General features: G+C 40.3%; 1 protein-coding gene across 1 annotated transcript; it reads right to left on the minus strand.

Moving 5' to 3' along the window:
• Window positions 1-1,032: 1,032 nt before the first annotated feature.
• Window positions 1,033-8,092, minus strand: LOC136856204 (transmembrane channel-like protein 7). Its single transcript, XM_067133900.1, has 8 exons — window positions 7,946-8,092; window positions 6,763-7,469; window positions 6,092-6,175; window positions 5,397-5,500; window positions 4,773-4,868; window positions 3,946-4,185; window positions 2,333-3,681; window positions 1,033-1,595 (listed from the first exon to the last, which is right to left on the minus strand). Exons 2-8 carry the CDS (start codon window positions 7,466-7,468, stop codon window positions 1,382-1,384), a joined length of 2,793 nt encoding a protein of 930 aa, XP_066990001.1. The 5' UTR covers window position 7,469; window positions 7,946-8,092; the 3' UTR covers window positions 1,033-1,381.
• Window positions 8,093-10,768: the final 2,676 nt, after the last annotated feature.

Consider the following 10,768-nt stretch of genomic DNA (forward strand, 5'->3'; position numbering starts at 1 on the left):
GACAAATATTATTACCATAAAATGTTTTCCCGTATGACTGACTAATTTAAACTGGTTGGACTTGTAATGATTTGTACATTTATTTTGAGTTTTAATTTTATATTTGGTGTGGGACGAAGTTCATTACTACCACCCGTTGGAAAGTCCCAAGATGGTGATTTAAAGGGATTTCTGATATCGGTGTACTCCAATATTATGTTCCCTTCGTGAGCTTATCAAAAGGAAATATTTGTAAGAATTTGTGTTCACGAATAAGCACAAGTTTTCTTGGGATATGTTAAACAGCATTGGTGGGATGCCTCAAATAGGAATATCTAATTTTTGTTGTTTTGTGTCAAGAGAAATCATTCTCAGACAGTTTTCTAAGGTTACACAGCCTCTGATTCCATGCTTCATAAGAAGCAGAGTACAAACAGGCAGTCCCCTTTTTACGACGGGCTTGGTTTACGATGTTCCGTGCTCAAGACGCTCTTCAAATATATTCTTCACGAAAATGGTCAAAATTTGGAGGTCTTTTGATGAAGAACTCAGTAAAAATACAGTTTATGTTTACAAGACACCCAAATGATTAAAAGTAGGGTTTTCTGACGACTTTCAACGATGTTTCGGCTTACGACAGCGTCAGAACGGAACCCCCTTCGTCAACCGGTGACTGCCTGTATATGTCAAACGTAGCCACCAGGCTTCACAAATCAAGGAATATGATTACAACTTCTAACTGCAGCCAGCTATGAATAAAGAGGCTTCCTCTATTTGAACTTGCTGTCCAACACCTCTAGCTATCACCTCTTAGTACAACTGGGGTTTTATCTCGGTTCCACTTGTAGATCCACGTACTGTAGCTTCATCTCATTTATTTTCTGGGTTGCTCTGTCTTGCTATCCAACCACTCTAACGTCATCTTTTCACTGTCTCAGTAGCACTGAATGGCTGGAAGTGCTTGGCTTGGCAGCCTGAATTTCATAAATCAAAGTGGATAAAGTTTTATCAGTCGCAATTTCAAGTTCTCGAAGAGGTTGCAATAATAGGGGAGATGTAATGATTTTTATTTTACACGAATACAAACGAGGAATAATGTTTACTTAATTTGGTTTAACCACAGAATATAATAATTCAATATTTTTTTAGTGTTTCTATTTTGTGTTTACTTCCATACATAAAATATCTGTCAGGCCACCTGGACGCGAGTTAGGAATTCTAACTTGAGTCTGATCTAAATTTTCAAGCTCTTGAGTAAGGCTGCGTCCACACGATCGAGCTTTGTTCGACGGACTTCGTCCGGTGTGGCGTTTCCCCCGCTTCTGACGTCACGCCGGACGAAGTCCGTTGAACAAAGCTCGATCGTGTGGACGCAGCCTCAGACTAGAAAATCTGGGTCATTTCAGTTGTCGACTTGTGGGACTTTCCGCTTGACCTTTGTTGATTTATCCATGAGGAATCTCTTGTCTTTGCTGATGTCCTTCAGTCTGTCCTCCAGTTGCTTAATGTACGCCCCTCTTGCGTTGATGACGGCGATGTAGTAGACGGCAATCAAGAACAGCAGGAGAATCAGTGCGATGCACAGAATCGTGTCGTCCAGATAAAACAGGACGGATCTGGAACGAAAATGTTAATGCAGATTTACTGTAGGCAATTTCTTAGGGGTCTTTGAAGCGTCCCTTCGACCCCTGCCTGCGACGTGTCTCATTTCTTTTACTGTACCTCATTACATATTCTCTCTCTTCCACTTGACTTTCTGCCCTCTCTAAAAATTGTATCTTAGTGCAGCTGTAAGGTTTTCAAACGTTACTGACTGTCAGTTTCCTGTTCAGCTCTGAATGACCTCATAGGTCCGAGTGCTTGGCCTTTGGCCTAAATTCTGTATTGTGTGCAAATTTACTGTTAAACGTTTTTGTATATTGCACGAAGACTAACTCTCTTCACAAGTTGAATTATGTCTATTTTTGGATGCTATAAACCATATTTGTAGGGAGAAGTATTTGTTCCTACACAAATACAGACCTTCGGTCTTTACATAGGATTTAGTTTTGGGACACGAGCTAAATCCTACACAAATGACTTTAAAAACTTGCTATTTTTCATACACTGCGCTCATTCTCTACTCTTAAAACACGTATGTCAAATACTGCAGGTTACTAAAAGGGCTTAATTTCTTTGAACATTACCACAGTAAAATCATGGATAGATTTTGTCATTACTAGACTGTATTTATAAGTATGTTTAATTGGCATACTTATGTTATTTATTATGATCCAAGTAATCCACACTTAGAATGCAGGTGGACTTAAGTTTGTCATAAAGTCAGTTTGATTGCATTATTGTTTTTACTTACCTTATCCAGTAAGATGATCCGGTAAGCCCACAGATGTAATATATTAACACCTGCCAAGCGTACTCCAGCCCTCTGAAGGGCGAGCACGCTATGGACGGCTGTAGGTAGAGCATGGCTAAGGCGTTGGGGATCACGCACATGAAGAACGCCAGGGCGAGTATCGTCATGAACATGGCTGAAGAACGAGAGGCCCGGAAGACCCTGCTGGCGGGGACGCACGTCACGGAGATGGTGAAGAGCTTGCAGAGGAAGGTGAAGCAGAAGTAGACGAAGCAGCACGGGACGAGCAGGGGCGAGTACAGGAGCCCCACCCAGCAGACCGCCTGTATGTAAACAACGTCCAGGACGTGCCCCGGCACAAAGAACTCGATCGTTCCTAACTTCTGGCAGACGGGGTTCTGCAGGAAAGTCAGCATCATCCTCGCGACGTTGACCAAGAACGTCATGGCGATTTGGATGATCATGTCCAGGACGAGTATCGCGTAGACCTGCTGGCCGAGGTGGGTTTCCCAGCAGATGAACTCGTCGCTGACGTCGCAAGAGCCCTCCTGATTTCTCTCGTATATGACGCTGATTTTGGTGATGATCAGGATGCCCAGGGAGGTGAGTCTGACCAGCACGCATCTGCCGAGCGTCAGGAAGAGCTCCTTCCGCCCCGTGTACTGCTCGTAAGCCACGAGAATGCTGAAGATGATCGGGAAGATTAGGTTCAAGCCGGCAACGGTTAGCGTGGGCGCATACTCCCAGAAGAAGTTTCTGAGCGAGACCTCGATGTTGTCGGAGGGAGAGGCTTGCGGCGCCGCGGGAATGATCGTGACGAGGAAGTAGATCCCCGCCCAGCTACCGCCGATCAGTGCGATAATCAGCAAATTGATCACAATTCGCGTGGAGTACAGAATGATTTCGTCTCTGCGCGTGCGCGCCAGGCTCCTCTTGTTGTAGTTGTCGTCGTCGAGGGCCGCCTTCACCTCGCAGAGGAACAGGGCCGACTCCGTCTTCGCAGCCGCTGGTTCCTTGATTGTGTAGTCCCAGGCTGCAAAGACTATTTCCGGGAAGTTGGTCCTGTTGGAATGGATGGATACGAAAGCCTTACTCAAAAATTTAGCGACGAACCGCACAACGAAGACCAGCGACACTATGTACGTCACGAAGACGGTGAGGAGGTACGCTAAGCTGATGACGTAGTTCCCCTTTGCCACAGCTGGAGGGTAGTAGCCGCTGAAGAGGAACGTCCATTCTAAGAATCCGGTGCCTTGGAGGAAGTCTTGAAGGAGAGCGGTCCACTTGTGCGAGTGAGCTTCGACATCGTTGCGTACCTTGTCTGTGTAGTTTTTATTGCATTCTTGCAACTGCAATGCAGAAAATATGTGGCTGACTATGCATTTTTAGCTTTTGTAAGTACTGTAGTTGTTTTACTAGTTTTCTAGCAACAAGAGATATCTCATACAAAAAGAGAATTTAGAAGCTTTGGTCTTCTACACGGTATGATCATGAAGTTACATTATACTGTAACATGTTTAAACTCAAATGAAGCAGCTGCTTGTATCTGCATAACTAAAAACATTTAACAAAGCTGAACGCACGAGCGATTACCGTCCGGCGCTGCGTCTTACCGATGAGTTGGGCGCAAGGACAAGGCCGGAGCAAAGGTCCAAAGTGTTGTTCCAGTTGACCCAGCCGAACCCTTGGTCCGTGTCTTGGGACACGGAGAAAATCGAAGGTATGACGATGCCGCAGAGTCCCAGGATTGCCAGGAAAAGGTTTAGCCTGATCATGTCCTGGATGAAGTTGAACACTGCGATGACGCTCGCCCCGTGCCTGCCCTCTATGCGTTTCAGGAGGCTGTTTAGGGGCTGGAACAGAGTAGGGGGACATTACAGGCGTGGTTAAAAGTTTGTTGCCAAACTTACGTGTTATTAGAAGTCTTCGCCAGTAAGTTTCCGTGCTTTTCACGAAGTCGTTTTCAGTCGTTTTTTTTATTAACCAAATGCAATAGCTGGGGAGAAGTGGTGTTACAGAAGTGTAGATCATTCTCTGGGAATTTCAGACTACCAAATCAAAGCAGGGGATGGACAGTTCCTCGCATGTGTAAGCAGTAAGGTTGAGATAAGCTTTTATGTTGGATTTGTAAATCAACGTTGAAACAGGATTTAAGACCTTATTTGGTGTAAAGTGATACTGCTTTTGTTATGTAGTGAACTTAAATAATATGAATTATTACTATGCATATACTATTTGGTACAAGCCAGACAGCTTGTACCATCAATTTTATAAGCGAAATGGCTAAGTATGTTGATCCAAGTAGTGAATAATTTCTCTGATAATTTTTTAACCATAGCAGGTCACAGCCAATGGAGAGGTCATGGGGACTACCAACCTAAGCCTTAGACTCACTGAGAATTTAGAAGTATTTCAAGATCTTATGTCATTGCTTACTTACGTCCAGGGTATGCACGATGCTGTGAATTTGGTTCGTGCCCGATTTAACGGCTGATGCTACGGGGTCAACTGAATACCATTTGGCGCCCAAGAATTCCTGAAAAATAATGTTCTTTGTAAAAGAAAGCTTTTTACTAACTAGTCCCTTAAAATAATCGGTTACCAAGTCTACGTATGGTGATGCCAAATGTGCTGGGATAATGTTGGTATGTATTGCTTAGTTTGGTTTTTTAAGGGCCACTGTCAACTCGACTGAAGGTTCTTAGCAGCATACCTGAAGGTGCGTTATTTCCTGTCTTTTGTATTCTGTTTTCATTGCACTTAAGATTGTAATCTCCATCGTACAGAGACTACAGTGAACGCCAGAGTTTGAAAATACAGTCACCACTCTGTAAGGCAACTAGATTTATGACCCAAGAGGACCCCCAGGCCCTCCAGTCGCTCAAATCATAACTGAAAGCGACTGGACGACAGACTGGGATTGTTTTGGATTGACAAAATAGGTCAAGGAACAGCTATACGGAGAAGTAGTTGATCTGAAACCAGTTTTATGAAGAGACGCAGGAAAGCCCAGTGAGAAAGGGTTATAGACCTATGGGAGTTCACGCAAAAGTTTTGGTCTTACCAACTGGAGTTTTAGCTCGTGGTGTCTCTCCTTGCGCACGTTCATAGGCCAAGGCTGCTCTCTCAGCTTCGTCAGGTGTTCCAAGACTTCGGCTTTTGATTTTGCTGTTAGGACAGATTTTTAAAAGATTATAATTAGAGGACTTAATTAAATTTGATCAAATTATAGACAGTTCTAGTTAACTTTGATAAAATTATAGATTTTGTAATACATTGTTATATTTGCTGTTGCTATAAAAAATTTTTTTTTTGCTTAGATCTGAGATCGATTTAATTTTTGCTGCTGAAATGGAGTCATTTTAAATTGAACGCATTGGAAGTTTTCAGGTAATTTTGTTTTGCTGTTAAAAGCTTTTTAAAATTAAAATACTGTATTGTACATCAAACATTTTCAGAGAAAATTATTCTAAAAGGTTTGGGAAAAATGTAGTATGCAGTGTTTGAAAAATTGTACAATTTTTTTCAAACCTGCTACTCAAATGATTGGCTCTCAAAGAAATTACTTAAAGATTACTTACTTATATTAAGAATAATCTTTTAAGTAATTTCTCATACAAGATTAACAAATGAATTGCCCTCTAATCTTTTCAGTTACTTCTGCACTTTGAAAATCTCTAAATATTAGTTTCATAAACGGTAATAATTGTTACGAGCTGACACGCATAATTTATTTAAGAGGAAATGAGTTTTACTCACGTTGATCTTGTGGGACGAAACTACCGTTTCCTGTAGACGTCTCTTGTTCGTCACCGTTAACCTGGCCGCGAAACCTGAGAGTACCTGGAAGAAGTGTAAGGTTAAGTTTCCTAGATTTGATTTTGTTTCCAATTCACTATTTTCTTTCTTTAATGCCACTGGAATTGAGTGAATTTGCAATAAGATTGAGATTTTTGTGTAATTTAATGACTTAATAATATCTATATCAAAGGTAGACTAGAGTAGATTGCTCGTAATTATCAAATGAATTTGATTTCCTTATAAAATGAAAGGGTAGGGCCATCAGTGCACCCATACGGCGCACTGTAGGCATTGCCCAAGGTCCTTTGCGGCGTCACTTCGGCCCCTAGCCGCAACCCCTTTCATTCCTTTTACTGTACCTCCTTTCATATTCTCTTTCATCCACCTTACTTTCCACCTTCTCATAACAATTGTTTCATGGTACACCTTTCAAACCTTTCAGCACTGAGTGACCTCTTAGGTCCAAGGATTTGGTCTTTGGCCTATATTTTATATTCCTTACCATTATTTCACTATAATCGACCTGTTAGTTTTTCTCTAAGTTTACGAGTGTCTTGTAACCTCTTTTCTCTCTGTTGCATTAAGCTACCAGTCTCTGTGACCTTCTTGCAACAATATCACACACCTACCTGTAACTCGGTCCATTTGGGAGGGCAACATTTCCAACAGCGCCTCCCATCCCGGTTGTGAGGAGCCCCTGCTTTCCCTGTCGGAGACGTCTGGATTCCTGAGGGCTTGTTCGGGGGTGAAGATCGAATGCCTATCGTATTCGTCGCCCGTGTCTGCATCAAACTTGTCTTCTTCGTAACGGGCGTGCTGCCTTTCTCTCCGGTTCGGCTCGCCCCGCCGCTGCCGTTCCAAGGCCTCTGCTCTCTCTGCGTATCCAGGTTCGTAGAACCTTTCCCGGGACGGCTTGTCGGAATTGTCTGTCTTTGTGAATCTTTGCAGCCTTTTCTCTATGTCATCAGCATCGTCTGAGCCCTCTCTGTTTCTGGAAGAACTTCCTCTCTGGTAAAGGTCTTGAGAGTCATTGATGTTGCTACCCAAGTACACTTTGTATCTGCGAAGTCTGTCGTCTTCCGGGCTTCCCGAGTTCCTCCGGCGAATCTCTCTTTGCGAATCGTGCCTCGATGAATCTGACGCCCTGATTGGAGGGCCGTGTGACCTCCTAGGCTCTCTTCGATCAGCACCTCCGTACCGCCTGTCCCGTCCTTCCGGGGGATGTCCTCTTCTGTCCCTGCTCTCAACCTGGCCCGGTAACGCGGTTTCCGCGTACCTGCCTGGCGTGGGAAATCTCTCCATTTCGAAGCCTTCATTTTCGAAGCCCCGTGACATCCTGAAAGTATGGAAGGTATTTGTCTACTGAAAATTTCAAGTTTTATGTATTTATTTAATCATGATTTATAATATTTATTCACCTGATCATTCTTTAGTCGCTCGTCTTTTCATTTTGCACTATATTTCTTTATTTAGATAGCGACGTCCACTTTTTATCGATATCTCACTAGCAGACTCAATAATCGTGTCATGATGTTTTAACCTTTATGAATACCACAGTTCTTTTAGATAACCTACCTGTAGGAGTAACCACAGTCTAAAATTAAAGTTATCGTTATTATTTGGAATATAGTACTGTATACATATTCATATGGAACAAGCCTTTAAGAGTGCCGTTGCAACATATGAAAATAAAATGTTTGTAAGAAAATTATTAAAAATGTTTGCACAGTACTGTATATAGAAAGGCTTGACACATGACGTAGGCCTAGAGAAACGCCCCTTTGCGAAAGACGCTGCACTCGTTTGACTTACTGTTTAGTGGTTATTAAATGCACAGAGAGGGACTCCGGTAAATATCTCCGATCACTGAAGCCTCGGTCTGTCGAGCCGCAGCTATGACGCCAAGAGGACTAAGCGTGCTAAATGCCTACAGAGATAGCGTTTGAGATAAGATACTGGGGGCATTATAAACTTGAGTTTTATTGCTTCTAAATCTGTTATCTTCCCAGAAATAAGTTTTTTTGAGTCAGTATCCGATTTTTTCAGAGCAGCAGGAGGAAAAACTTACTCATTATCAAGGTTTTAAAAAGGATTGAACTTTTGACAATTTCCAACCTAATCAGAGCTATTTACGACTTATTTTGTCGCAGTGCCAGGGTATGTGAAGAGATCAATCATCCCACAGCCGTTTCGCTCTTCGAGGGGATAAATCATGGTGAGAAATTTTGATTTTCAATTAGTTTTTAATAAAGCGTGAAGGTGCAAGACCTGCATCCATCTTTTGGAAATTCATATTAAAATTCATATTTACATTTTTCAAGGTTGAAAGATTATTTTGATTATCATTTCTTATCAAGTTAATGCACTTTTACAGATAGAATTATGCAGTAGTTGTCTCTTTTTACGTATGATTTTACTTTGCGATCTGAAATAGAGGGAATATACCAGTAAGTATGATGGTATAATTCAATGCAGTTGTGTTGAAATGTATAGTATGTTGACGTGAGGAGGGCAGAGCGAAATAAGGCCATCTCGTGAACGGCACGAGGTCGTCGATGAGCGTTGATTACCGATACTCGCCTATCCAAATCTTATGCCCCCTGTACAGTAGATGTGGGGTGAGGTGCACTGTATGCATTACTCAAGGCTCTTCGCAGCATCCCTTAGGCCCGTAGCTGCACCCCCTTTGTTCCTTCGACTGTACATCGGCCGTCTTAATTCCCATCCTCTCCTGACAATTGTTTCATAGTGCAACATTAAGAGGTTTTCCTCCTGTTGAGCCTTTCAAACCTCTCGGCGCTGAATGGCCTTCTGGGTCCCTGTACTTAGCCTTTGGTCTAAATTTTATATTCCATTTCAAACCAAATCTTGTGCTGTTAGTATGATACCTGGCTGATTTATTTTGACGTTTGTGTTTCTACGTGATAGTTTTTCCTCATTCTAGGTTCTCGATGTTTGTTATAGATACTTTTGTATGTTTCTACGCGATAGTTTTTCCTTATTCTAGTTTCTCGATGTTTGTTATAGATACTTTTTGTACATATTTTATATATAAAATTTCATGTTTATACACATAAAAGTTTCTTTACACTGGTACAGAAGGTTGTAATCATCTTGAAATCTTGATCTACACATATAAAGAAGCATAGCGTTCCTAATCTCTGACGTATTAATTTTGTCGTCACATTTTCAAGATTATGTTAATACTGGGCTATAAGTAGTATTTAGCGGATAAGTACATATTTAAACTGATTTAAAGAACATTAAAGACATTAACTCAGCATTGATCCTGTTGACTTTGAAAGAACCAAACGAAAATTAATTTACAGAGAATTTTTATGTCTCGAAGAGTGAGATGGCTTGGAAATGTAGGGAAAATGGGAGAGGAACAAATATTCAAGTGTAATTTTCACAAAATATGGACACAGTGTAGAGAACTGATGATCATACCAAAGTTTTTTCATACACAAATACTTATTTTTGCAGTTTAATAATACCCTCTCTCTCTCTCTCTCTCTCTCTCTCTCTCTCTCTCTCTCTCTCTCTCTCTCTCTCTCTCTCATGCCTCATAAGGTCATCTACGACTCTTATCGGGTTTGAACACTCGAAACCATTATCAAATCTCAGGGCAGAGGCAATTTACAATATACCAACTTCAGAGGACTATTATTATTATTATTATTATTATTATTATTATTATTATTATTATTATTATTATTATTATTATTATTATTATTATTATTATTATCACTTGTGAATACCACAAGCGATTTGGCTTTGGAATTCAGTAGTTTATAGTTAATTTTTTTCACCAACTTTGTAATTTTTCCTCACTTGGCCACTTTGCAATTCAATGATGGTTCAGGCCCCTCAATAATCATAATAATAATAGCCCCAAGTCCTCCGAGGTGGGCATATGATAAATTGCCCTCACTCATTAGATTAGATAAGGTCGCAAGTGATCAGACCTGATAAGATTCATAAATGATATTGTGACTCACGAGAGAGAGAGAGAGAGGGAGAGAGAATGTATTAAGTTTTGTTAAAATAAGTACAGAATTCCTTACCACTGCTGAATCTTAAGTAAAAAATGTATGGAACCAGAGTTGTATTAAACAAAATAACCTATAAACCTGAATCATTTTAAACAAATTATTTTTAGTCCTGACAGATAATATAAAAAAAAACGTATTTTAAAGACTTCAAAGATAAATTATTGTTTAGAATCTTAATTAGTTAATGTAGATTATACAGGGTATATTTATATTAACAAAAAAAAATTACTCAAGTAAAGGAATTATAGATTTTGGAAATTCAAAAGTTATAGTGAAATGTTAATTTAATTATGAAGAGAAATAAGCTGCAATAAATTTATGCACTCCCAATGTAACTGTTCAAAATTTCGGAGTTTTGAATCACAATAAATCACTCAATCTAAATTAAAGAAGAAGAATGTAATAACCGTTTGTTATGAGGAATTATATAACTTAGAGACGAGATAAAATGAGAAATATTAGATAGAATATAAGTGAAATATGAATTTGAGTCGAAATATTCAATTTTTCTGTCATTGAACTTCTAAATAGATCAAAATGATGAAATGACTTAATAAACAATTGAAAAAGAGAAGTAATG

This window comes from Macrobrachium rosenbergii, chromosome 34 (genome assembly GCF_040412425.1).
Source record: "Macrobrachium rosenbergii isolate ZJJX-2024 chromosome 34, ASM4041242v1, whole genome shotgun sequence".
Taxonomy (NCBI): Eukaryota; Metazoa; Arthropoda; class Malacostraca; order Decapoda; family Palaemonidae; genus Macrobrachium; species Macrobrachium rosenbergii.

Bases quoted from the DNA above. Each gene is read 5' to 3' on its own strand.
- LOC136856204 (XM_067133900.1), bottom strand. From the start codon at position 7,468: ATGTCACGGGGCTTCGAAAATGAAGGCTTCGAAATGGAGAGATTTCCC. The intron at 5,501-6,091 runs GTGAGTAAAACT...CTGTCCTAACAG, and splicing joins TTTCGTCCCACAAGATCAAC to CAAAATCAAAAGCCGAAGTC. The intron at 3,682-3,945 runs GTAAGACGCAGC...TCTGCATTGCAG, and splicing joins TCCTTGCGCCCAACTCATCG to TTGCAAGAATGCAATAAAAA.